The sequence below is a fragment of the Carex rostrata genome, chromosome 1, assembly GCF_964058835.1.
Source record: "Carex rostrata chromosome 1, lpCarRost1.2, whole genome shotgun sequence".
NCBI lineage: Eukaryota > Viridiplantae > Streptophyta > Magnoliopsida > Poales > Cyperaceae > Carex > Carex rostrata.
In genome coordinates, this window is record NC_135918.1 from 18,002,684 (window position 1) to 18,027,893 (window position 25,210).

Sequence of the window (25,210 nt, forward strand, 5' to 3'; positions counted from 1 at the left end):
AAAACACTGTTGTCGTCTCCATACAGTCCATAGTCAAAATTGCTTAAATTCATAATAATACAATATAGTAAGAGTGAGTCTATGGTACTATGCATATTACGATTTGTTACTGTGCTACGGCTCTATATTCGAGTTTTTAAATCCTAACGGTCGATCCAAACCGTTCTTGTTCTCCATATTAATGTGTTTGGAGACCAAATTTTACATTTTTTGAAAATTTTTTAATATTTTTTTAGATTTATTGAAAATCACTGTTTTTGGATGGTCCAGAATTTTCAGATTAAGTGATTTTCTAAATATCTAAAAAAATAGTAAAACAATTTCAAAAAATGTAAAATTTGGTCTCCAAATACATATTAATATGAAGAACAAGATGAACGGTTCGGATTGACCGTTAAGATTTGAAAACTCGAATATAAAACCGTAACACGGTAACAACCCGTGATATGCATAGTACCATAGACTCACTCATATAGTAAACTAATCTATTGTTGGTTTCAATGAGAAATCGATTCGTTATCCCACTTTTATCTAAAAAAAATAATAATCTATTAAACTAATTAGGTTCACACCTTGTTCTTTTCGTTCCATGACTAGATATATAGCCACTTGCAAGGTAGATACATAAAAAATAAACACCCAAGGCACTTCAATTTCCCAAGTACATTTCTTAAAGAAAGCCACTTCATTGTATAGATTTTAAAAAGTATAAAACACTTAACAAATTAAGCACATTACTAGAAACTAAACCATCAGATGGCTGTCCTCCTCATCTGAGGAAGAACTGGAATAGACAAGTGAACAGGAGAGAGTGTCGCATGAAGATGAACTTGAATCAGTGTCGGATGAAGGTGAAGGTGAATTCGTGCAATCGCCATAGAAGCATCTAAGAAAATTGCAAATCATGTGAGACTTATAAAAGTGGAGGGTTCCAATACCTCATCATACCTCGTATTGTATATCTCTATTTTCAAAGTCCAAATTGTTGATCCGAACCGTTCAACATAATTTTCATACTAAAATATGTTTGAGGATGAAATTTTGTAATTTTTGCAAATTTTTTACTATTTTTTAAGATGGGTACAAAATACTGTATCTGGACCGTTCAAAAATAGTGATTTTCTGCCTATTTAAAAAAATAGTAAAAAAATTCCAAAAATTATAAAATTTCATCACTAAGTATATTTTAGTATGGAAATCATGTTGAACGGTTCGGATCGATAGTTTGTACTTTAAAAACGGAAATATTCAATATAAGGTATTGATGAGGTATTGGAACCCTTCCTCATAAAAGTGATAGGCGGGAGGGATGGTATAAAGAGAGATACATTACATTTCTGGAGGATAGTCAGCTATTAAACGGATGTCAGGTCTTCTCTGTAAAACCTGTGATACTTCTATCGCACTGCAGAGGAGAGAAATAAGAATAGCTAAGAGATCAGGCACAAGCCACTCAAACAAACAAATATTACTTGTAAACATTTATAATCCGCTATACCTATGAATTTCAGGCACGCATCTGATACTAATACATGTACGATAAGACCAGACACAGCAGCTTGCATTTCATAATATTTTGCTTAAATGTTCTTTTAACCTGTTAAGGGTAACAGATATGGAGGGAATGTCCTTTCCCAACCGATCATTTTTTATTGGGGTATTTATGGCCAGATTAGGGATAATCACTCCAATTGGCTAATAGAAAACATTATATAATACTTGTATACTCATATGGGTGGGGTTTTTTTAATCCAAAACCAGGTCTAAACTGTCCGATCAGTATCACAATTCTCATGAATGGTTTAGATTTACGGGGCCGTTTAAATTTATTTATTTGTATATCGTTAGCACGAATCTCAAAGCAAATCGAACGGTTTGGACCCAGCTTTGGATTGGATTTTGTCCAAAGCCCTTTGGACGAAACCCAATTCCACTCATATATAGATAGTGCATTTTGATTACCATCGTGTACGGGGCCCACTAGACCCACGGGGAACTACAAGACCCTTCCTGTTCGATATATCCTGATCACACAAAAGGTCAGATTGCATCAAGCGGCAAAAACAAAAAAATAATTTGCTTCAGTCCAGTAAAGTTATGAAGGAATGCATTTCTCATACAAGTACACAATGAATAATTGAGTATTTGAGTTAACCAACATAGGCACCTGCCACACAATGCATACATATGAGGTAAGTCCTAAGTGACATTGCTGTAGCACCTTTTATAGAGAATTTGGATCCCCTAAAGTAACTCAAAATTTGAGTTTAGATCTGGACAGTTCAATCAAAATCTGCACGAATATTAAAAGGGTCCTGTGAATTCAAACTCAAATTTTGAGTTACTATAGGGGATCCGGACCCTTTTACAGCCCCTAGTAATAATAATAATAATTGCCATTTTTATTTAAATTGCAGCCATATTGGGGCTTACCACATATCTTAGTTGTTTCCAATCTCCATAAAGAACAGCTGACAGAAAGAGTGAAACTTCTCTCTAAGAATGAAAATAAAAATGATCAATTATAAATTTTTTGTTCTTTTACTGAAAAACTTTTGCCATAACCACGTGAAACCTCACATATAAAGCAAGGGGGAAATTGCTGTAAAGCAAGATATATAACATAAACTATATAAGCAAGAGGAATATTCAAAAGATGTTTCCTTGTCAGTACACAAGTAAAGGATATATCAAGTTTCCTTACGGGTAGGCATGGATCTAATCTATTTCTTATGTGCTACTTACTGCTCTAAGATTTATGCAATCACGTAGAATCAAGGATTCCAGAGAATTGGCACCACCACCTTTACCGAAGTCTCTAAAAAACCAGAATTTTTTATTAGAATAACATAAAGAAGCAAACAAAGACAAAATACACTGACAAACATGCAATAAGGTCATCATTTTCATTAACTCAAGGAAGACCCACTTGGTCTGCTACTAATAAGGTAAGTCCTTAAAATATCAGTAAACTATAAATGGTTTCAGGCTTGGCAAACTCCAGGTATGTAGTACTTCATATGTACCACAATTTTCATTTACATTCAACGCGATTTGTTATTTAGTAAACTCAAACAAACCATTATTAAATAAATAAATATTTTTTTAAAGATTGCAGTCAGTGATGTTAAATTTTGGGCTCCGTTGATTTCGCAAGAAGTTAAGAAAGGAAATAAACAGCTTTGTAACCACTAAACATCTGAATAAATCAAACCTTAAGAAGCTGCCTGAAAAAATGATTGAACCTGAAAGATCCAAATATTTTAGACCCTGTGCTCCCTGTAACACCAAACATTAAATGTGGATGTACTATACGTAACCACACTTTAATTTTCTTTTGTGGGTCCTAGTAGCAATCAACTTAGATAATACAAATTTAAGAAAGAAAACAAAATTAGTTTACCTTAATCAGATTAGACAATATATCATCCCCAATTCCGAATCCTCTAAGAGACAAAGATGAAAGGAGAGGGCAGCTTTTTGTCAGACCCTCGACATGGTATAAGCCTGATAAAACCATGAAGTGGATTTTTTTAAAGACCATATAAAATTATCATAATAAAATGGGTATCACAAGCAATGTAAATACATACATTCTCCAAAGGCCTCAAGACACAGGCGCTCAATTGAATGACAGTTCTGGGATATGACTGTTAATATTAATTCCAACCAACCGTCCCTGTTAAAACAAGTCCAGTACAAAGTCATTCTACGCAAAAAGGAGAAAGGAAAAATATGGCAGGGGGGGTTTGGGGGAGATAGCTTACATTCCAATAATTTCCAGCTCATAGAGATTTTTGCATGCCGACAATGCTAAGCAGGGGTTGTAATCTTTCATTTTAAGGTTATGGAGATGTAGTTTTTGTAATAGCAACCTTTAATTATGTAAAGGAAAACAAAACAAGTAATTACACATAGTGCAAAAAAATGAAAAGAAACATTAATCCTGATTAAACTTTATCATGTCAAAGATGAATACCCTGCAGCCCCTCCATCAGACACTAAAGCAGCAAGGCAAGACCCTGTAAGAGGAGATTTATCAAATCTGCTATTGTCCTGGGGCAATCTACCAAGCTTGATTGACCTAATTTTGAATGAATAAAAAGATAAAAGATCAGATATCCTAATCAACTTAAAATAGAAATAAAAAGTATCAATCAAATTATTCACATTTACACACTCTATAGGCAGAGCACTTTCCAATTTCTGATCAACTTTATTTCATAAGGAGATGTACCACTGTGAAAGTATAATAAAATCTGGCATTTAAAAAGAGTTTAACAAAAGAGATGAAGGTAGAATAACTCCTCACTGGAGGTTCTTCCCAGCTCTTTGTATCATAGTAGAGACAATTGGATTGGTCACTTTAGCCACACTCCTTGTCAGATCAATATTTGCATAGCACAAAGAATCTGATGCACATCTGCTGAACAGTGAACAAGTCGCCGCTGCAAAACAAACACTCTCTGTATCTAGCATCGAGAACACCTTCATCAACAAGGAATTAAACAAAATTGTAAGAAAACTGTAATCAATCAACACAAGTAACCAGTAACAGTTTACTTTTACTTTTACTTGTAACTCAAACCTTGATAGTGAGATCAGCAGTAAGGGGCCAAACGGATAAATTATGAGCAGTTGCAAGTTTACGCATGGATCGCGTAGAAACATCCATGAGAGCAGATGCGAGGCGAGTGGCGCCGTCGAGGATGCTCTCTTTATCGGACTGGAGAGGGGTGGAGTCGAGGATGCGCTCCAAAGAGAGCCCGATCGGAATGGAGAAATCCTCCATGGCCAAAGCCGATTCGAGGAAGCGATCAAGAGAGGTTGTCGCGGTGGCAGCGGTGGTGTCAAATGGAGGAGCAAGGCATCGCCGCTTGGGGAGATTGAGATTTGCCATTGTTGTTCGTTTGGTGAGTAAAGCGGGAGAGTGAAGTTACTACTAAAAGAGAAAGTTCCCTTTTGAACCTTTCGGAACGAATTCAGATTCAGTGCGGTACCGGACGGTGTAGAATGAGATCTGAATCATCTGTTTTATTTTGATACGAATCTCAAAGCGACTCTATTTATCCAAGATGATTCTGACCTTATTTTACACGATCAGGTACCTTAGGATATTTTATCTTCACGAGTTATTAGGAGATGTGGAGATAAATGTTTACCAGCTGACACGTGGTGGAGGAGAGTGGTATCAAGAAAAGACAAAAAGTTGGGAAAAAATAACGTCATAAATGATAAAATTGACTTATAACGAAAAGAAAAGACAGTAACTTGTATAATATCAATCAAAATAAAAACATCATTTATGACATGCGGATCCGAATCCGGATATTATCAAGATCTGTTCAGTCCCACTTCAATATTCGTGCGGATAAACCGGATCGAACAGCAAATGAGTCATCGGATGCACTCTTTTCCCCATGATATAATTAGTTACGACATACGCAGCCTTGTACACAGCCTTGGTGCATCATAATACTTAATTTAAATTTTAAAGCCTGGTAACAGAAACAGTTATGATGTGCAAAGTTTTTTGGCGAGTGAAGGAAATTAATCTCATTGTTATCAGTTTGTGAGTGAAGAAAATTAGTCACATTGCTATTAGTTGTCCATTACATCACATGTCAGTCACGTTGCTATCAGTTTGTAATGTGTCTATTCACGTGACAACTGTTTTCATTATTTTAGACACATCACGTCACACTAAGTGATCAATTTTTCCAATATCACGTTATGTCACATTTCTTCACTAGGCCAGCTGCCATAACCATGTCATATCAAATAAGAATATTCATATTGTATTCTTGCAACATAGCAGGTACTGCTCTAAAATAAGAATATGAACTGATGCTTACCAGAACCAATAGCTAACCGTGGATTAAACAAAGCTGTCCTGACCGTACCAGCAAGTACATAGCCTCTTTCAACATAACATATAACGAATTAACTTAACCAGTATAGGAAGCCAACAATGTAGTTACTCTTAAGCGATTTCACAAAATCATCTCTACCTAAGTGCACAATTGTCGAAATCTAAATAAGAAAAATTCTCTTAATAAAAGTAAATCTAACACAGCTAAGAGATCCATTTTTTACAAATAATTTTAACCAATACCAAAATCCCGAGGGCCTGATAAGAAACCCCATCTACATCATAAAGATGAAAATACTACATATTATGAAATTATGCCAGCTGATATTTTATACAACACAGCTAAAACCTACATGCACCACATGTTTTATTTCTTTTCATCTCCTTCTGCTTGGTGTTCTTGATCTCGACCTCCGTCTCCTTGTTGGAGTTCTTGACCTCGATCTTCTCCTGCCAAAATTACAAAGAACAAATTAGCGAAGGATAGTAACAATTTGAGCATCATGTGTTACATCATATCAGAGACAAGAATAGTAGGGTTTTTTCTAAGAGGAGGGTTCAAATGCCTCCACTTTTTAAAAAATTTAACTTCTTAAAAATTTAAAACTTAAATAAAAAATAGAACCATTGGATATGATCTATATCATTGTCTCTAAGCACGTGCAAACTATTATGATATTTCAACTTTATTTTAATTGTTTTCAAGAGCTTGTAGAAATACACTGTTGTGATTAATTCTAGACATTGATGTTTAGAAAAGAAAAAAAGCATATAAAAACAAGCAATAGGTGATAACTTTTATGTGCATTTAAATAAAATAATATAGATCACATCTAACCGTTTTATTTTGACATAGAAGTTTTAGAATTTTTGTTACAAGAAACTTAAAAAATAGAGGCATTTGAACCCTCCTCCTTTTCTAATTAGAATTTGTCTGTTAACCCTCAATTACAGTACTAATACTAAGATAAAACCTCAAGCAAGACAACCCAACAGCTAGCAATAAGTAAATGAATTCACAACTGATACATAGAATTGTGGTACGGGTCTGCAAAACTAAAGAAAATTAGAAAGAGAGTGAGTGCTTTTTCACTTGTACCTGTCTGATGTAGAATAAGCAGAATTTCTGCGGTGAGAATGCTTGGAATGTGGGGACCTCGAATCACGTCTAGAGATAAACAAATATGATGCTATATGGTTAAGCCGAAAGAAATTAAACAAAGATCAAAAGCCTGATCTCCATTTTTCCTTTGACCTAAACTCTATACCAAAACATTATCATTCAAGTACTTCTTTACTCTCAATTAACTTATTCCGCCCATGCTGTTTCCCAAGATGTAAATACTAAATTCACCACCAAAACAATAAATGGGGGTATACATTTTAATTTTTTAAATAAAGGATAAAATGGGTATTTTATAAATTTAAAATTGAGTTTTAATAGAAAAAACAATAAATGATTAAATTTGTGAGTTTTTGAAATTTAGAAGGGTAAATATGTTATTATGAATTATAAAGGGGGAAATATGTAATTTCAAAATTTTTGAGGGGTATCCATGAAATTCCTCCAAAAGAATATACTCTCCCTTCTCCAATGTGAAGGATCAACAACCAAAAGTAGACCCTTCGATGAACGGGAACCGGAGTCCTATAGGTTATTTATTCTCTCTTCAAGAAAGAAACAATCAATCAAAATGTCACTGTACCAAGAGAAACCGGTAGCATTCTGATAAAGCAGTACATATCAAATAGGTGCGCTACCTATATAAGTGCCATATATCAAGTCCATGTTATTGTTGTTCACTAAATAAAGCCCCCAGTTGGGCACGATCTAACCATACTATGGGTAACGTAGCAAGAAATTAAATAAGATTTGACTTTAAAAATTAAAAGATAATCTATTGTACTGTGAGATATCAAGGAAAGAAATGTTGAGCATTGAAATCAAAAGATAAAAAATTGACTCCAATTTAGCAAAATTTCACTAGTAATATTAGTACAATAACAAAATATTGAAAATTAAAATTGTACCTGTGCCTTGACCTTGTAGGTGATCTTGACATGCTTCTCTTGTTTGACTCAGTCCTCCTAAAGTAAAGAATCAATCCAAAAAATCAATAGAAAAATGTTAAATGGTGACATATCACGAGTATTGTTGAAAAGAAGAAACTACAACATATAAGCCAGCAAAACAACAAATTTCTTGTATCCCTATAAAAAAAAAGATAAAACCCACACATACTTCAAATAAAAACAATACATCATCCTATTTCTTATTCCTTGAGAAGATGCCCACATTACCCCTTACTCTTCTATTTTTTTAGAAAGCAACATCACTTATTTACACAGTATGGTGGTACCAAAAATGAAAATATGAAAGAAACTTCTAAAGTTACATATTTTTGGGAAAAAAAGCTCTAGGAATACCTCCTTTTAGTGCTGTCAGAATGCTCCTTAGAACGCCTTCTATCACTGGGTGATGGCGACCTCTTACTGTGCCTTGATCTCTCTTTATCATCCCTCTCTTCCTTGCTTTTGTCACTTTTACCTCTCGAACTCCGCTCTGCTCTTCTCTCTTTCTCTTCCCTGCTTTCTCTTCTCTCTTTTAAACTATCCTCTTTATCATCCCTCCGCTCTGCTCTTTTCTCTTTCTCTTCCCTGCTTCTCTCTCTTCTTCCCTTTGAACTATCCTCTTTTTCATCCCTCCTCTCTGTTTTTCTTTCTTTCTCCTCATTGCTCTTCTCCCTTTTATCCTTTTTGTCATCCCTCTCAGTTATTTTGTCTTTCTCCTCTTTGCTAATTTCTCTTTTACTACCCTTCAAATCACCTAATTTGTTCTCCTTATCATCTTTTCTCTCTGTTTCTCTATCTTCTCTGCTTCTTTGCCTTTTATCTGTCAAAATATTACCATCCATCATCTCATCTTTCTCCTCTTTGCTTTTTTCTTCTTTCTCTATCAAACCACCTCTACCACCTTTGTTTTTTTCTTCTTCATCTCTCAAGCCATCTCTACTACCTTCTTTGTTTTCTTCTCTCTTATCCTTGAAGCCATCCTCACTATCTATCATCACCTTTGATTTTTCTGTATTATCATTCCCATCCCCATCAACAAATCTATCACGCAATATATCTCCATTAGTACGTTGACCATTCTCAACCTCTACAAGCGACTCCTCTTTAGCATGAGACTCTTCTTCTTCAAAGTTTGTATCAAGTATTCCCTCTAAATGTGAAGGTACTTCAGCGCCTTCTCTCTTTAGATTCAATTCTCTTTGATTTTGATCAGACAGCAAATCATTTTTTACCAAGGAACTTGAATTGTTCGTCTCGGGTTCCAGATTTTGTTTAATCCTGTCCCTCGATGCATTCTCATCATCGCCGTCATCATCCGTGTCATAATCTGAAAGACCAAGGAGGATCCCACCTCCTCCCTTGGTTGATTCATCAGGTACCACAGCCTTACCAATACTAGCTGATCCATTGGCACCTTTATCCTGTATCTTAGCATTACCACTAGTAGATGGTGCTGAACCGTGCGACTTGGATTTCACAAGAGAAGTAGGCTCACTAGTTCCTATGGAAACAAGAGCATACAGATGTACTTCCCGGTTTATAAAAAAAAGAGATCAAGTTTATGGGGTGATAATAACAAACCAAGTTTAGATTGCATAGTTAGGCTCCAGTAATAAAAAAATAATCTTATGATTACTGATTTCAATTGTTGATTGCAACATCTTTTATAAGAGAAAAAAAAAATTTCTTTTACTATTACAGGCCTCCAGAAAGTAAGAGAAATTTGACTGGCAAAAAATAGAAAAAAATCAAATCTTCACCTGCCATGTCATCATCCTCACTAAGAACTTTGGTCGCAATCTCCTCAAAAAGATCATCAGTGACCTTAGGAACAAATAAAAGAGAGACCATTTAGTACATAATTGATAAAGGAACATGCTTCAAAGTAGAAAAACAATTCACGCAAATCATAGATTCAAATTATATTACCTTCAAAAGTACTTCGGTAAGAATACGCTTTATCTCCTGGTTGATTGCCACTGTTCGTGCAGCTTCAACTTCATCCTAAAAATTACAACCAATATCTCATATACATATAAACCATTCCCATATTTGGAACTTGAAAATAAAAAGAAATACTTCAAATTGTCTGGCTAGAACTTCTTAAAAGACATGTATTAACCATAAGCACGCCCCACAATAACGCGCCCAATCAAGAAAAAAACCAAAGGAATGTTAACAATTACTCATAAAGAAGACGACTGCAATGAAGAAACACATACAAAACAAACAGATCACAAATCGACATGAAAAAAAAATATATATGAAACAGCACCTCATCATCTTCCTCTTCAGCAATTTTGGTTGAATCAACACTTTTGCTGTCTGTCTGATCAGTTGTTGCATCTGGTGATTTGTCACCGCCATCAGATCCCACCTGAGCTGATGAATTGCTCCCAATGGTAGTTTTTTTCTTCAAAATTTCTTCTCGCAACCAGCTTGGTACCGCTGCCTACACTCAATTGGATCATGGCATGCAATCAGAAGTTGTCAAATACCATTGAATGTATATAGAATCAAGATTTTAAGAACTTGCTGGTCAACCTGACGTACAAAAACCAGTTAAGGGTTCTCACTTTACCTCAAGGGGAAAACAGGTAAAAGAAACTAACACAAGTACACATACCTCACACAAGTGAGGCTATGGTACTATGCAGAGCGCACGCTAGTTTATAATATGGCTTCAAATCTACATTTTCAAAGTTCAAACAGTCAATCCGAACCGCTCAACATGATTTCTATATGAAAATGTACTTGGAGACCAAATTTTACATTTTTCAGAATATTTTTACTATTTTTTAGATAGGTAGAAAATCACTCGATCTAAAGATTCTGGACCATTCGAAAATAGCGATTTTCTACCTTATCTAAATTAAATAGTAAAAAAATTCTAGAAAATATAAAAGTTAGGCACCAAGTACATTTCATATGGAGTTCACGACTGTTTGGACTTTGAAAACAGAAATATGGAGTCATAGTACAGACCAATCTGCACTCTGCATAGTATCGTAGCCTCACTCTTCCTCACACTGTACCCATCAGAGTACTGTTAACAGGATTAATTCAAGTGTGAAACTGAAATCTAATGGTCCATTTCCAGAATCAATACTTAAAAACCATGTGCTTAGTACAGCTTGAGCTATGAAGCACTTGCTGTCCAATGGTATAAATATAAAGAGGGTTCAAATGCCTCCAATTTTTGTGCCTCCATCATGTCTCCAATTTTTTATTTTCTAATAACAAAATTTTTTAAATTTATATGCCAAAATAAAACCATTAGATTTTATCTATGTTATTTTCTCTATATGCAGATAGAAAATTGTCACTTTTCGGTTTTGTTTTTATGTGAATCAATATGTTGAAAAAGAAACGTTCAGAAAAAATTCACATCAGTGTATTTTTGCAAGCTCTTAATAACAATCAAAATAAAGTTGAAATGTCATAATCTTTTAAATGTGTATAGAGAAAATGATGCATATCACATCTCAAAGTTTTATGTTGACATTTAAGTTCTAAATTTTAAGTTATTAAAATTTTAAAAATGGAGGTACTTGAACCTTCCTCAAATATAAATCAGCAGAAACAATGCATACCAACCTTTTTGGATTTATTAATCTGGTTTAAGGCCAAAGGATCTCCATGATAAAGCTCTGTACTGAGATGTGATGCTACTGGTGGAGCATTAAATGCAGCTGGAGGGATGTTGGGGGGCCCGTAGTTTGGTACAGGCATAGATGGGTGGACTGCAGTAGGAATATCATACTGAAACAACAAAGGATTTCAAGTTATAAGACATGGTACAGGCATATCATGGTACTGTAGCTCTTCACTCTCACTAAACCTTAAAAATCTTCAGACAGTGAAATGAAACACAAAAGTTAATAAACAAAAAGAACGATTAAATTGAAGTCAATTGATAACCATAAGCGTACAATTCACAAATAGTACATACTGTTACCAGACCAGAAACAGTAGTAGAACAAGGAAAGAAAAGGAGATTTATGATTACTGTACCAACCTTGGACAGTATATAAGAGGTCAACCCAGTGCAGCCAGGTAAAAAGTTTTCCTTTACAGATTTTAAAATGCTAGCTTATGATAAAAGAGGGTAACCTGTTGTGCAAGATGAGGCGGCAAGTTAGGTGGAGGATATGGTCCCACATTGGCAGGTGGACCCCACAAATGGGACGCAGGACCTGGATCATGACCATAATTCACCATGTAACTCGGATCTGGCTGCTGGTGATAGTACCGGTCTGGAGCTGGTGGTACAGCGTAAGGCGGGTGGTCCTGAGTATTGTCGTACCGAGGCAACTTATCTTTGCTACCTGAAATAATGTAATTGTCATTAAATAGAGAACAAGGAAAGAAAAGGAGAATATTTTTGTTTGCATGATATTACCATAAGCAATATTATGATTTCTCGTAGTAAAAATGTTATTTAATTGATTGACCCATGGAACCAGAGTCAGGTCCAAAAACCAAAAAGAAGTTTCACCCTAATCGCAACAAATGAGTGAGGCTATGGGACTATGCATAGCGCACTTTGGTCTGTACTATGGATGCATATCTCCATTTTCAAAGTCCAAACAATTGATCCATTCAGCCCAACATGATCTCCATATGAAAATGTGCTTGAATGCCAAATTTTACATTTTTTAGAATTTTTTAACTATTTTTTTAAATAGGTACAAAATCACTTGATCTAAAGATTCTAGACCATTCGAAAGTAGTGATTTTCTACCTATCTAAAAATAATAATAAAAAATTCTAAAAAATGTAAAATTTGGCATTCAAGCACATTTTCATTTGGAGATCATGTTGGGCGGAATGGATCGATTGTTTGGACTTTGAAAATGGAGATATGCATCCATAGTACGGACCAAAGTGCGCTATGCATAGCACTGTAGCATCATTCCGCAAGTAATTATTCGTCGATGAAAATTACCTTGGGAGGAAGAATAACTAGGTACCTCCTGCTCGTAGACGGCCGAATATGAGTCGTAATTCTTTACAGGAGAAACTAGTGTGGCCGGATCTGCACCTGCACCTGGAACTGCAACTCCACCTCCTGCATTTATTTTTTGACTATAATCAAGTGGTGTTTCTCCATTTTGGTGAAGATAACTGTGGTCAACAGGTATTCCATTGTGGGCCCCGGTTGTGGAATTGGACGCAGCCCAAGCTTTGGCCTTTGCAGCCCAATCTTCTCCTTCATTTTGGGGAATAGTTGCACCTTTTTATTACATAGCAAACAGTGTTAATTTCAAATGTTTGCACCACAATAGAATTTCTACCTTCATAATTATTTTGAACTTATTATGGTTTTATATGATTACTAAAAGATGAACTCAGAAGCTAAAGGAACACCTGGATAGTGCTGTCCTTCATATGGAGCCGGAGGTTGGTTTGGCCATGCCTACAAAAAAGTTCAGACAGTATTAATTAAGTAAACTAATCCAAAACTGAATCACTAAAGATCATAAATTTAATAGCTATTATGCCCCACAAAAGAAGAAGAAATTAAACACTGAATATTTCTCATGAAAATCACTCAAGATCCCCCAAATGTTTCCCCCAGCCATACCATACCCAGAAGAAATAACACTACATAAATAAATGCTGGAAAAATAATAGAAAGTAAAGAAAATTCAAGAAATAGGTGAGAAGAACCTGATTAGGGGGAGGATAAGGCGCCATCTGTTGGGGAGGACGGGGAGGCATGTGATGAGGTGGGCCAGGCGGATAGGGATGAGGTGGCGCAGGGGCGTAAGGAGGAGGTTGAGGTTGAGGCGTGTAAGATGGAGGAGGCCATTGATGGTTTTGGGGATGAGGAGGAGGGTAATGGTGATATGGAGGCAAAGAGTAAGGAGGTGGCGGGTGGTGTGGATGAGGCGAGGAAGAGGAAGAGGGAGGCGGAGGAGGAGGAGGGTACCAGTAAGGTGGGGTCTGGTGCTGTTGCTGTTGCGGCGGCGGTGGTAAATCGGCGCCGCCGCCGGGACGAAGGGGCGCGAAGCCCTCCATGGAGTAGCAACCTGGTACGGTTCGGTTCGGTCTTTCTCTCTCTCTGTCTCTGTCTCTGCTGGGTTGGGAGTCGGGACTTTGGGTACAGAGAGTAAGTCGCAGACTCGCAGTGGGTCGGACTAGGATGTAGGGATCTAGACTTGACTTGGTTTCTATGTGGGCCTGGGCCTCCAGGACTGATGGACCAGTAATTAGTCCTGGGTCAGACTGTTCAAGCCCAAACATCACACTAATGGGCCATCACAAAGGAGCCTGTTAGTTGGGCCCACCACAACGTGTTGTCAAATATCAAGTCAATGGTCAAATCTACTTGAAGAGGATAACTCATACGTACACGTATACTCGACCACATCGGGACGATTAGAGAAAACGCACCTATAAACCTACTTTGATCGGAAAATTACATAATTAATACAAACACATCTGACCGTTCACCTGCTAGTGTAGGTGACAATCTAGCCGTTGGTTGAAACCAAACAAATATCAAAACACGGGCGTGCGACCGCATGGCTACCTGAATCCGAATGCTCTTCGTCAACGCACCGTTAGATTTTATCTCCTGACGGTCCAAACAGAATACTGGTCCTTAAGATTCGTGTTGATAAATAACGAACGGATTATATTTAATCTTAAACGGTGCGTTACTGTAGGTGATATGGACTCGTGTCTACCTCATCCTTAGAATATCTATCTCCTCTTTTCTCCTCCGTTTCCCACCAACAAGCTATTGTATTGAATAAAACGACAACAACACAACCCCTTTTCCTCTCTTTCCTCTCTCTCTCTCTCTCTCTAGCTTGGCCATGGCAGGCGCCATCCTGGTCGGAAACATTGGTCTGATGGCGGACGCCGCTTCTCCTCCTAGGCCCCACCTGTCAGAGCGACACAAGATCTGGCCTCTCGACTCTTTACCCTTGCCCCGGCCAAAGTGGGACCCACCGCCTATTCAGTTCATCTTTTCCGCTGTTGCCACTTCCAGCAGCTCCACTGATCCTACCCGGTCACATCGAATTCCTCTTTTTGGGAGCAAATCAGGTGAGAAATTAATTCACTTCATTTCTTTTCAGCTCAGTTAAGTTCAGTGTACATTGAATTAACTGGGGTTAAGCTCTCGCGCTTATTGTTGACATAATCAACTACCATTATGATCTAATTATTGCTTTGTATTACTTTTTAATGTTTATCAATTTGGGGTTACTGGGATGTAAAACCCTCTTCTTACAAAGAAATTTTTGAAACTGGAACAATAAGGAAGAATTTCCCAAAAATAAGTTTCATACCCCCTTTTAGCAGGTATAACACTAGAATTGCTCAATCAGAACAAATATATTTTTAACAACAGCAGGGCCAAAGAGGAGAAAGGAAGCAAATGATGGAGTGTCAGCTTCGTCAAAGGAGTCGTCGGAATGGGGAGGGGTTGATGAAAATGAAAATGGCGATGAAGATGGAGCGGCATGGGAGGAGTGGCAAGAGGAGTTGAAGCAGATGGTTAAAGAAATGGAGGAGAGGAAGGAGCTTGAGAAAGCAGCAGAGGAATTACAAACAAAGGCCGATCAAGAGCCTGTCAACTCTGAGGAGACTGAGGAGGAAAAGCGGGAGAGGGTTCGCAGAGAGCTTGAGAAGGTATTTTCGTTAATTTGCTTTTCTATTCTTTTTTTTAGTGAGGTTATGGTACTTTGCATAGCGCATATTGGTCCGTACTATAGATCAATATCTCTGTTTTCAATGTTCAAATTCAACATGATCACCATATGAATATGTACTTGGAGGTCAGATTTCACATTTATTAGAAATTGTTTTACTCTTTTTTTAGATAGGTTGAAAATTACTTGATGTAAGGATTCTAGACCATTCAAAAGTAGTGATTTTCTACCGTTGTAAAAAACCTAGTAAAAAGTTTCTAAAAAGGTAATATTTAGTCTGCAAGTGCATTTTCATATGGAGATCATGTTAAACGGTTCTGATTAACTGTTTGGACTATGAAAATGAAAATATTTATCTATAGTACGGACCGATCTGTGCTATGCATAGTACCATAGCCTCACGCTATTTTTTTCATATTTAGTAGTCAATTTGTTGAGTGAGTTCGCTACTTAACCATTCTTTCGATTTTGCCATGAATATCTCTCAGTCATTATCAGTCTTGAAATAGTGACTTGAAAACTAGTGTACATTTATGCGATCTTTCATGTGCTCTCCACCTTTTCCTTTATGTTAGGCCTTCTTTTATATTTGCTTGCTTTTATGGATACCCCTTTATCTGTTATCTTTTTCTGTTAGGTGGCAAGGGAGCAAGCAGAGCGTAGAGCAACCGCTAACTTGATGTTTGAGTTAGGGAAGAAGTCTTATGGCAAAGGAATGTACTCACGTGCAATTGAGTTCTTAGAGGCTTCTCTCACTATCATTCCTCGGCCCACATTATTAGGTGGCGAGGTACTTATAAATTCACATCATAACTTACTAATGACTTCCAAATGTGGAACCGAACAGTGCCACAATTAGACACAAAAAAGGGCAAACCAAAAGAGTTGAGATATGTAACCTTTAATCAAATGTGATCTTTGGTTTTCATATGTAGATACAAATTTGGTTGGCAATGGCATATGAGGCCAACAACAGGCACAAGGATTGCATAGATTTATACAAGCAACTCGAGCAAGAGCATCCAAGTATCAATATCAGACGACAAGCTGCTGAGCTCCGGTACATTTTGCAAGCACCCAAATTGAAGATCTCGAAAGATGAGATGGTCACGATACCATTGATTGGTTCTAGCTATGACTGGTTAGTTCACTTGCCTTTTTTTTTATTAATAATTTCTAAATGTCACCTTTATTTCAAGCTCCCAAGTTGAAGATATCAAAAGATGAGATGGTCACAATACCGTCAGGGCGGATCTAGGTATACCCCAGGGAATGCTTAGCCACCCCTATGATTTCAAAAAATTTACCATGCATATTGAAATTTAATTTAATTTTTTCATTTTTCTTAAAGTTTTTATATAGTTCAGCGCCCCTCTGAAATGTTAAATGCATGCCTGTTCTTAGTGGTTAGAATTTTATTTAGTGATTGTGGAAGCTTGAGTTCAAATCTGAGTGACCACACATTATGTATTTTCACATGTTATGCATTTTATGATTGAGCCCCCCGATCTAAATTTTCTAGTTTTGCCCCTGATTACTGTTGATTGGTTCTAGCTATGACTGGTTAGTTCACTTCCCATTTTCTATAAATAATAGAAAATGTCACCGAGCTGTATATTTCTTGCAAGTTCTGGTAGATGGTTATCTTTTATACTAGTGTACTTTCCTTTCATTATATAGAAAATGTTTCATCCCATGCTGTATCAACCTTGTTTGACCTAGTATGCTTTTTATTCGTCATTATCAGCCTTCTATTATCTTGTACTTTGTTCTTTTATCGAATTTCCCAAGTTCTGACATGCTTTATCACGTTTGCTAAGTTCATAGAATCAAACAAAATTTTATCACCTCCCATCCAAGCCATTTCCCATGTTTTACTGAAGTTTAATTAACCTGTTGTAATTTTATCTTAGGTATGCAGGAACATGGACAGACAAGTACAAAGACCAGGAAATGAAAAGGAAAACAGGAAAAACGGATCAAGATGCGGCATCTTCGCAAGATTACTTCGGTGATTTTTTCCTTAAAGCACCAAGCGGATGGGAAAAAAACCGCAACTTGTGGGGCATTGTTACTCTATGGTTTTGTTTGGTTGCTACTGCTCTCTACCTTCAAAGATAAAAACATTCAGGGAAAACAAAATGGGTTCATTGCTTATAATTTTTTCTTTCCTTTTTAGATTTTCTTACCTATGCCTTTGTATGATTTTTGCATACTTCTGTGCTACTTGTACATAGAAAAAGCTGTATACTATAGTTAAGACAACATGTGTATAGTCAAAGTTGGTATATATATATCAAGAAAAATTAATGGCAGTCGTCAATACTATTTATGATAAAATGCAAGAGAGATTTTTTCTTCTTTTCTGATAAAATGCGATAGATATTTCTAAAAAGGCAAATTAATCTCTGACGTTTTATTTTTCTTTGGAACTACTTTCTAACATGTTTAGTGGATTACAAGTTTATAACCCAATTCCAATTTTACTCATTTTGAACAAATTAATTATAATTGTACTCCCCTTCATTTAGATTTTGATTTTAAAACAAAAACGGTTGTATTCTGATACATTATATGTTGAATAAATACCTTACACTGAGCCATCTTACTTGATTTCCTAGCATAAATCTTGACATCAAAAACTAAATATGTTGAGCAAATGAAATGGGTTACAGTTTGTTCGAAATAGACAGTGGCAGAGAAATTAAACCAAATATCTGATAATGGAACCTTTAGATTCAATAACAGCCTGTGATAAAGAACAAAAGAAAAAACATAAGGAAAATCAGTTGACAGCAACTACCAAAAAGAGAACTCTCGCTCTCTCTCTCTAAATTAAAATTAAAGTCGGCTACAAATAGGGGTGTAGATTTTGACAGCAAAAGTTTTGCTCGAAACAGCAAGAGGTGAGAGAAACTTTTACTCTTTCTTTAATAGATACCTCATTCATAGAGTATCCATTGATAATTCTTTCTCAAATAGCCGTTGAAAAGATTCGGAATCGTCAGAATTAATGACAACGAATAAAAAGGATTTAGGCAAATCTGAAACTAACTTGAAGAGCAAGGAAACTAGTGATCGATTTACTAAGCAAGCGAGAGAGCGACCAGAGGGGACGAGGAGTCCAGATCCCCTAAAGTAACCCAATTTTGGGCCATGCTTTGTGAATTTAGTGAGATGGGCCTTTTGGGCCGATTGACGGGCTTCTGTTAGAGGAACAAAGAGGGATGATATCTAGAGTAGAACTAGGGTGTTTTTAAACTCACCAAAGTTTTTGGTGAGCTTAACTTTAAAATTCATTAAATCGGTTTTAAATGACAAATCTGAACCGTTGGAACCCACTTATTTTACGTGTGATGCGTCAACATGTGAAATTTTTAAATATTCAAATTAATTTAGTATAAAGTCAAGCGATCAAAAAACGTTCAAAAAATGAATGCACTAAAATTAATTTATTAACCTACTAATTTTGACCGATTGATTTTATACTAAATTAATTTGAATATTTAAAAATTCACATGTTAACGCATCACACGTAAAATTGGTGGGTTCCAACGGTTAGAATTTGTCATTTGAAACCGATTTGATGGATTTTGAAGTTAAGCTCACCAAACACTTTGGGTGTTTGGTGAGCTTAAGAACACCCTAGTTCTACTCTGATATCTATATATTTTGGTGTCCCGTCAAGATTATTGTTGGAAAAAATTTTACAACCATCTCAAGATAACTTTGTAAATTTCAACTATGTCAGTTAGACTGTAATTTATATTTTATACGCACATCATACATATAAAAATTAGAAATTTGATGCAAGGTTTACCGTTCAAATGAATTGATTGAAATTTTCAATAGTCCATATTTTACTATATTTGATTGAATGTCAAATGATATTGAAATTGTATTAACCAACGGATCGGATTCAAACTCAAAAATTCTGGTCTAACTGGTTTTAAAAAAAAAAAAAAACCGAACCAAACAATTAATTCAGTTGTAAAAAATGAACCAAATTGATCCATTTAACACTCCTAATTATAATCATACCCTTCATGTTTGATGCACTCTGTAAAATTCATCCACATGATTTTTATTTTTATTGTGCCGTAAAGGATGAATTATTAATAAATTTTTGAGTGAGTCTATGGTACTATGCATATTACGATTTGGCACCGTGTTACGGCTCTATATTTGAGTTTTCAAATTATAATGGTCGATCCGAACCGTTCATCTTGTTCTCCATATTAATATGTGTTTGGATATCAAATTTTACATTTTTTGAAATTTGTTTACTATTTTTTTAGATTTATTGAAAATAACTATTTTTGGATGGTCTAGAATTTTCAGATCAAGTGATTTTCTAAATATCTGAAAAAATAGTAAAAAAATTTCAAAAAATGTAAAATTTGGTCTCCAAACACATAGTAATATGGAGAACAAGATGAACGGTTCGGATTGACCGTTAGAATTTGAAAACTCGAATATAGAACCGTAACATGGTAACAACCCGTGATATGCATAGTACCATAGACTCACTCTAAATTTTTAATGATAAATTATGTACAAATTTGTGTATGTGTACGTGAGACATCAATATCCACGTGAACGCTCTTGAGCGATTTTTGACAATTGCCCTTGAAATTAATTAGTAATTCACAACAAAAATGGAAATAATGCCTGGTTTTTATTTTGTAGATTACAAAACATTGCCTGGTTAGCCATTTTAAAGAAAGTCATTAATTAGCTCATTCATGCATTAATCCCCCATTTGCTGATTCCATGTAATATTAGCTGTCCAATATATTACCCATTCTGGCCTAAACAAATACAATTAATTTTTCAATTTCTATTTATTTCTATACTATTTATTATATCTAATTTCTCTTCTTATCTTTTTCCTCAAAAATTTAAAAATATTATTTTCAATAATACTCTATTATTTTTAAAACCAAATTTAAATGACTCATTAATTAATATGTATAGAGTCCGGCTAATGTTATAACGTTAATATTTCAGTCTAAGTTATAACAAGTCAGTTTTTGTGATTTTAAAGTTTGAACAGTCGATCCGAACCGCTCAATATGTTCTCCATATTAAAATGTGCTTGGAATACAAAATTTATATTTTTTGGAGTTTTTTAATTATTTTCTAGATAGGTACAAAATCACTGCTTTTAAATAATTCTGTACCATCCAAAATAATAATTTTGTACCTCTCGAACAACATAGTAAAAAAATTTAAAAAGATATAAAATTTGGTTTCCAAGTATATTGTAATATGAAGAATATAGTGAGAGGTTTGGATCGATTGTTCGAATTTTAAAATCACAAAAAATTAGAGAGCATATTAGACATAATTAAAAATAGAAGGATAATTAAGAAATTGACTATTGATAACAAATTAATTCAAACAAATAACATGCAACCCAACCTTGATAACTATTACAGCTATTTTGTTAGTGGACCGAACTAAAATTAATGAATTTGAGTTAAACCTGACTCGAACCGAACCAACTCGGCTCATTAACGAGGTATGTATTTAGGCCGTTGGATATATATATGTGGTTCAATCAGATCGGTTCGTTCAGATTTTTGGTTTAGCACTTAAAGTCCCTTTTTCTCTCCTCTCTAGAGCGACGCTCTTCGTGACTCCGTCGATCGCGCAGTCGCGCCACCTCGCGCCACCTCTCCTCTAGCGCGAAGTCAAGGAAGAGGTGCTTGCTTATCTAGTACTTGTTAATTCTTTAGCAAGAGGTGCTAGGCGAATTGAAGCAATTGGAACTCAAAGCCTCTCTTTGCTCTGCTCTGTCGCTGCTCAGAAATGGCGGCCTCTCTCTGCTCTGCTATGTCACAACTCAAAGCCAATGCTCGCCCTGTCATCACCTTGTCTTCTCCTAATTCTAATTCGAGTAAGAATCTTATTATTCGGTTCCTTTTTCTTGTTTGATTTTGTTTCTTAATTTGTTGATTTATATATTTATCAAAAAAAAAAAAATTGTTGATTTATATTTTAATTTTTGTGTGGATTAAGGATCTTTGAAGAGTCAAATTGTTGCTATTCGGCGAAGCCATCGGGTGACAGCTTCTCTGTCAACCTCTCTTCCAAATGGGAGCGTGCGTACAGAGATGAAAAGCGACGAGAAGCCAATCATTGTTATTGATAACTATGATAGCTTCACCTACAATTTGTGCCAGGTACATTTATTACTGTTGATATGCTCAAATTTTTGGATGATTGATTTTATAATTCTGTGCATATCAGCATATGCATCTCAATCGAGCATGCATGCATGGCATGATTTCTTTCCTTTGCAGATTCTTAGAATAAGAGGAGATTGAATATTTAATAGGAATAGTTTCATTTTTGTCATTCCCTCTCTCATCTTGACAAAACAAAAAATCAAATTAAAATAAACTAAAACAAAGGAAAAAAATAGATTAAGAAATAAATTAACTAATCAAACATTCACATTGCCCATGAAATCCATAATTATATTTAGCTACAGTTTATCATCTCTCCTTGCATGCACCTGAAATCCCCTCTACTTGCTCATCCGTAGCTGGTGATTGCTGTTAGAGTTTTGATATTGAGAAAATGATACTTAAGTCTCTGCTGCTGCTGAAAGGAACCTCCGATAATGTAATTGTGACTGAATCAGTTTAAAGCTTTGTTTCACTGGATATAACAAAGAAAAGAGATGCGATGTCTGGAGGTGCACCAAATAAGACCACTTGACGATGTTAGAGACACAACCTCTTCTATATTTGAGAGCGCGGGAGGAGACTGAATCTATTTCAAAATGTCCACGATTCGGAATGATATTTTAATTGTAAAAGGACAAAACTACCCTTTGTAATTTTTTGGTGACTGGTTGCTACCTCAGTTAATGACCGATTCGAGCTAATGACCGGTTACTACCCTTTGTAATTTTTTAGACCGACCGATCAGAAAGATCAAAAGGCCCAAAACTTTGGACCTCATGAATATAGCTCGTTTTAGTGTGGTAGTTTCTATGTTTTACTGATATGGTAACTTTGTGTATACCCCCATACAGAATTAGTAACTGTTCTACCTTAATTGAGTAATTTTAGTGAAATGCAAGCAAGTCAATTATTTAATTATTAGGTTGAGAAATACAAGTTACTTGTAATTGAAATTTGTGTTCACACACGAGCCTTTTCCCTTACCACACCCAGCATCAGGTACTGGGAAGTACCTCAGTATTAATTAAATCTGAGTGTTGTTTTTATTCATGATTTCTTTTGGCATATCCGAAGTACATGGGAGAGTTAGGAGCAAATTTTGAGGTTTACCGAAACGACGAATTGACTGTGGAAGATATAAGAAGGTATAACTTTTACATAATGATATGATCTAAATTTTCACACGTAAAATTTCCCCCAAAAATGGATTTGCTGTATGGAAAATCTAACCTTGATTTTTTTTTCCCTAATCAATTTTAGAATGGAGCCCATGGGGATACTGATCTCACCCGGGCCTGGTAAATGTTCTTCTATCGATGTTGATCATTGAATATAATTATTTATGGTAGGTTAGTAGTTATTAGTAGTCTTTTTAAATTCAGGTGCACCTAGAGATTCAGGCATTTCACTCCAGACGGTTTTGGAACTTGGGCCAACAATACCGATTTTTGGTGTTTGTATGGGTCTGCAGTGTATAGGAGAAGCCTTTGGAGGTAATTGAAGCTCTTTCTTAGAATATACTATAGCATGAGTACCATTATCTAGTATTATTTCCCCGAGGAGAAGTTAATATATGTATGGCATGGCCTTCTTTGTGAATTACAGGAAAAATTGTGCGTGCTCCTACTGGAGTGGTACATGGTAAAGGTTCACTTGTTCATTACGACGACAAGATGGAACCTTGCTTGTTTCAAGGGTTACCAAAGTGAGCCAATAGCTTTCTGATATTACTCTTAAGCTCCCTTTTAGATAATTCAAATTTCCAAATATTTAAGAGTAGCCAATGGGTGTCTGATTTTGGAAAATGGTAATGATGTCAGAACCTTTTGAATGATTTTTGGATGAAAGCATTGTAGGAACAAAACTGAAGAGACCACATGCATTTATTTTTTGTTTTTCAGTAGTCCTTGGAGCCACGTGAATTTACTTTTTATAATTTTGTCATATGCGACCTAACCTAATTTATTGTTTCTCCCAAAACTAATAAGAAATAATATATATATTTAGTTTATAGTATTGCATGCGTTATATCTCGTTACCCAAAACAATCATAAAAAGAGTAAAAGGAATGTTGCTATTGGACTTTGGCCACTGACCTATGCGAAAGATATATTTTCCTTTGGCCTGGCGCCAAAGGAACTGGGATGTTAGCAGTATTGATGTCATTACCAATTTTAGAAGTACATATAGCGTTGGTTACTCTTCCAATTTGAAATATAATATAAGAAAATATAATAATAATAATAATTTCGGTATCTATGACTTTTCGGTCAACTCACGTTTTATTGACTGGACAAGCAAATGTTCCTTTGAACCGGTCAACTGGCATTAATATCAAGTTGAAGTATTAGTTTTGTTATAAATATTTAAATTGCTATATACATCTGTTGAAGATTATCTGAAGTATTAAAAAATGTTTATTACTTGGTTATTGCTAAGTGCTAACCTTGGATTGTAGTACTGGCTGATTCGTGCAATTGTACATGTTCTGGTGCAATTATGTAAGGTATCCTATGGAAAATGTAGACTTTTAGTTAAGCCCCAATTATTCACAAGATCTCTGAATAATCCCAATTTAACCAATGAAAAAAAATATATATATATAGATGATCTAGGCCCAGCATTGATTTAGTATCAGACAAGATCAATTGGTATTGAAACCATGAAATAATAATACTTGGTTGCCTACTACACTAAAATTGACATAATAATTTGGTTTCGTGTAGTCCTTTCAAAGCTGGGAGATATCACAGCCTTGTTATAGAAAATGAGACTTTTCCTAATGATGTTCTGGAGATGACAGCATGGAATGATGATGGACTGGTAATGGCAGCACGGCACCGGAAATACAAACATATCCTGGTATGTATACCAGTACAACTTTTTTTTATGATCCATTAGAACATTGCTGGGACATTCTAAATTTTTTTCTCGATTAATTCAGGGAGTTCAATTCCACCCAGAGAGCATTATCACAACAGAAGGCAAGAAGATAGTTCTCAATTTCATGAATTTTGTAAAACAGCTCCAGTTGAAGCCTCCGGAAAATGAAAATTAAAGTTTTCTTTTCTTATCTGGGTATTGGTGAATTTAGAGACCTGGGTTTCTTTTTCTTTTTTTGTTTAAAAAAAGAAAGAATTAAATTAGAAGTGTTACATTTTTTATTAGAACTTGTTTGAATTTGGAGAAACCATATGAACTAATCCGTTTTTTTTCCTTGGATGATGACAATTGACAACATCTAGCTTAATTTAATTTAAAAAATCTCCCTTTTTAATTATTTTTCTATCCTTTTTTTTTCCTATTTTTCTTTAGATGTTTTGTCAATGCCACTTTGTAATGATATATGTAATTGTGGCTGCTTGCTGACCTTTAGTTATTGTTTTCAATTGCTGCATTTT

At 35.4% G+C, this 25,210-nt stretch overlaps 4 protein-coding genes across 9 annotated transcripts; 2 read left to right on the top strand and 2 right to left on the bottom strand.

The window, feature by feature from the left end:
• Window positions 1-525: 525 nt before the first annotated feature.
• Window positions 526-4,930, bottom strand: LOC144562020 (F-box protein At4g02760-like). The gene is made up of 12 exons (XM_078311148.1): window positions 4,589-4,930; window positions 4,313-4,488; window positions 3,980-4,084; window positions 3,768-3,875; window positions 3,594-3,679; window positions 3,404-3,507; window positions 3,215-3,279; window positions 2,746-2,818; window positions 2,434-2,496; window positions 1,963-2,024; window positions 1,334-1,405; window positions 526-886 (listed from the first exon to the last, which is right to left on the bottom strand). Exons 1-12 carry the CDS (start codon window positions 4,898-4,900, stop codon window positions 745-747), a joined length of 1,368 nt encoding a protein of 455 aa, XP_078167274.1. The 5' UTR covers window positions 4,901-4,930; the 3' UTR covers window positions 526-744.
• Window positions 4,931-5,923: 993 nt separating this feature from the next.
• On the bottom strand, window positions 5,924-14,057 carry LOC144562083 (cyclin-like protein). 5 transcript variants are annotated; one of them, XM_078311233.1, is made up of 12 exons: window positions 13,619-14,057; window positions 13,316-13,364; window positions 12,894-13,181; window positions 12,059-12,273; window positions 11,543-11,707; window positions 10,221-10,397; window positions 9,875-9,949; window positions 9,706-9,769; window positions 8,300-9,446; window positions 7,904-7,960; window positions 6,972-7,040; window positions 5,924-6,322 (listed from the first exon to the last, which is right to left on the bottom strand). In XM_078311233.1, the coding sequence occupies exons 1-12, from the start codon at window positions 13,967-13,969 to the stop codon at window positions 6,250-6,252; spliced, it is 2,730 nt and encodes a 909-aa protein (XP_078167359.1). In that variant the 5' UTR covers window positions 13,970-14,057; the 3' UTR covers window positions 5,924-6,249. The 5 variants fall into 5 exon arrangements, with proteins under 5 accessions (XP_078167359.1, XP_078167348.1, XP_078167386.1 ...); XM_078311222.1 differs by having other exon boundaries at window positions 9,700-9,769; XM_078311260.1 differs by having other exon boundaries at window positions 9,700-9,769; window positions 12,894-13,016; window positions 13,619-14,042.
• Window positions 14,058-14,630: 573 nt separating this feature from the next.
• Window positions 14,631-17,927, top strand: LOC144562115 (Tetratricopeptide repeat (TPR)-like superfamily protein). Of its 2 annotated transcripts, none has more exons than XM_078311280.1 (5): window positions 14,631-15,004; window positions 15,312-15,592; window positions 16,250-16,402; window positions 16,548-16,753; window positions 17,526-17,927. In XM_078311280.1, exons 1-5 carry the CDS (start codon window positions 14,773-14,775, stop codon window positions 17,731-17,733), a joined length of 1,080 nt encoding a protein of 359 aa, XP_078167406.1. In that variant the 5' UTR covers window positions 14,631-14,772; the 3' UTR covers window positions 17,734-17,927. The 2 variants fall into 2 exon arrangements, with proteins under 2 accessions (XP_078167406.1, XP_078167409.1); XM_078311283.1 differs by having other exon boundaries at window positions 15,315-15,592.
• A 3,293-nt stretch (window positions 17,928-21,220) lies between these two features.
• LOC144562139 (anthranilate synthase beta subunit 1, chloroplastic-like) lies at window positions 21,221-25,086 on the top strand. The gene is made up of 8 exons (XM_078311301.1): window positions 21,221-21,514; window positions 21,637-21,800; window positions 22,884-22,954; window positions 23,070-23,107; window positions 23,192-23,302; window positions 23,415-23,514; window positions 24,536-24,671; window positions 24,754-25,086. The coding sequence occupies exons 1-8, from the start codon at window positions 21,427-21,429 to the stop codon at window positions 24,865-24,867; spliced, it is 822 nt and encodes a 273-aa protein (XP_078167427.1). The 5' UTR covers window positions 21,221-21,426; the 3' UTR covers window positions 24,868-25,086.
• Window positions 25,087-25,210: the final 124 nt, after the last annotated feature.

Bases quoted from the DNA above. Each gene is read 5' to 3' on its own strand.
- LOC144562020 (XM_078311148.1), bottom strand. From the start codon at position 4,900: ATGGCAAATCTCAATCTCCCCAAGCGGCGATGCCTTGCTCCTCCATTT. The intron at 1,406-1,962 runs GTAATCAAAATG...TCTCCTCTGCAG, and splicing joins AGTGGGCCCCGTACACGATG to TGCGATAGAAGTATCACAGG. The intron at 887-1,333 runs GTAATGTATCTC...CAATTTTCTTAG, and splicing joins GCTGACTATCCTCCAGAAAT to ATGCTTCTATGGCGATTGCA.
- LOC144562083 (XM_078311222.1), bottom strand. From the start codon at position 13,969: ATGGAGGGCTTCGCGCCCCTTCGTCCCGGCGGCGGCGCCGATTTACCA. The intron at 13,182-13,315 runs GTGTTCCTTTAG...TGTAATAAAAAG, and splicing joins TGAAGGACAGCACTATCCAG to GTGCAACTATTCCCCAAAAT. The intron at 11,708-12,058 runs GTTACCCTCTTT...TTGTTGTTTCAG, and splicing joins CGCCTCATCTTGCACAACAG to TATGATATTCCTACTGCAGT.
- LOC144562115 (XM_078311280.1), top strand. From the start codon at position 14,773: ATGGCAGGCGCCATCCTGGTCGGAAACATTGGTCTGATGGCGGACGCC. The intron at 15,593-16,249 runs GTATTTTCGTTA...TTTTTCTGTTAG, and splicing joins TTCGCAGAGAGCTTGAGAAG to GTGGCAAGGGAGCAAGCAGA. The intron at 16,754-17,525 runs GTTAGTTCACTT...ATTTTATCTTAG, and splicing joins ATTGGTTCTAGCTATGACTG to GTATGCAGGAACATGGACAG.
- LOC144562139 (XM_078311301.1), top strand. From the start codon at position 21,427: ATGGCGGCCTCTCTCTGCTCTGCTATGTCACAACTCAAAGCCAATGCT. The intron at 23,303-23,414 runs GTAATTGAAGCT...TGTGAATTACAG, and splicing joins TATAGGAGAAGCCTTTGGAG to GAAAAATTGTGCGTGCTCCT. The intron at 23,515-24,535 runs GTGAGCCAATAG...GGTTTCGTGTAG, and splicing joins TTGTTTCAAGGGTTACCAAA to TCCTTTCAAAGCTGGGAGAT.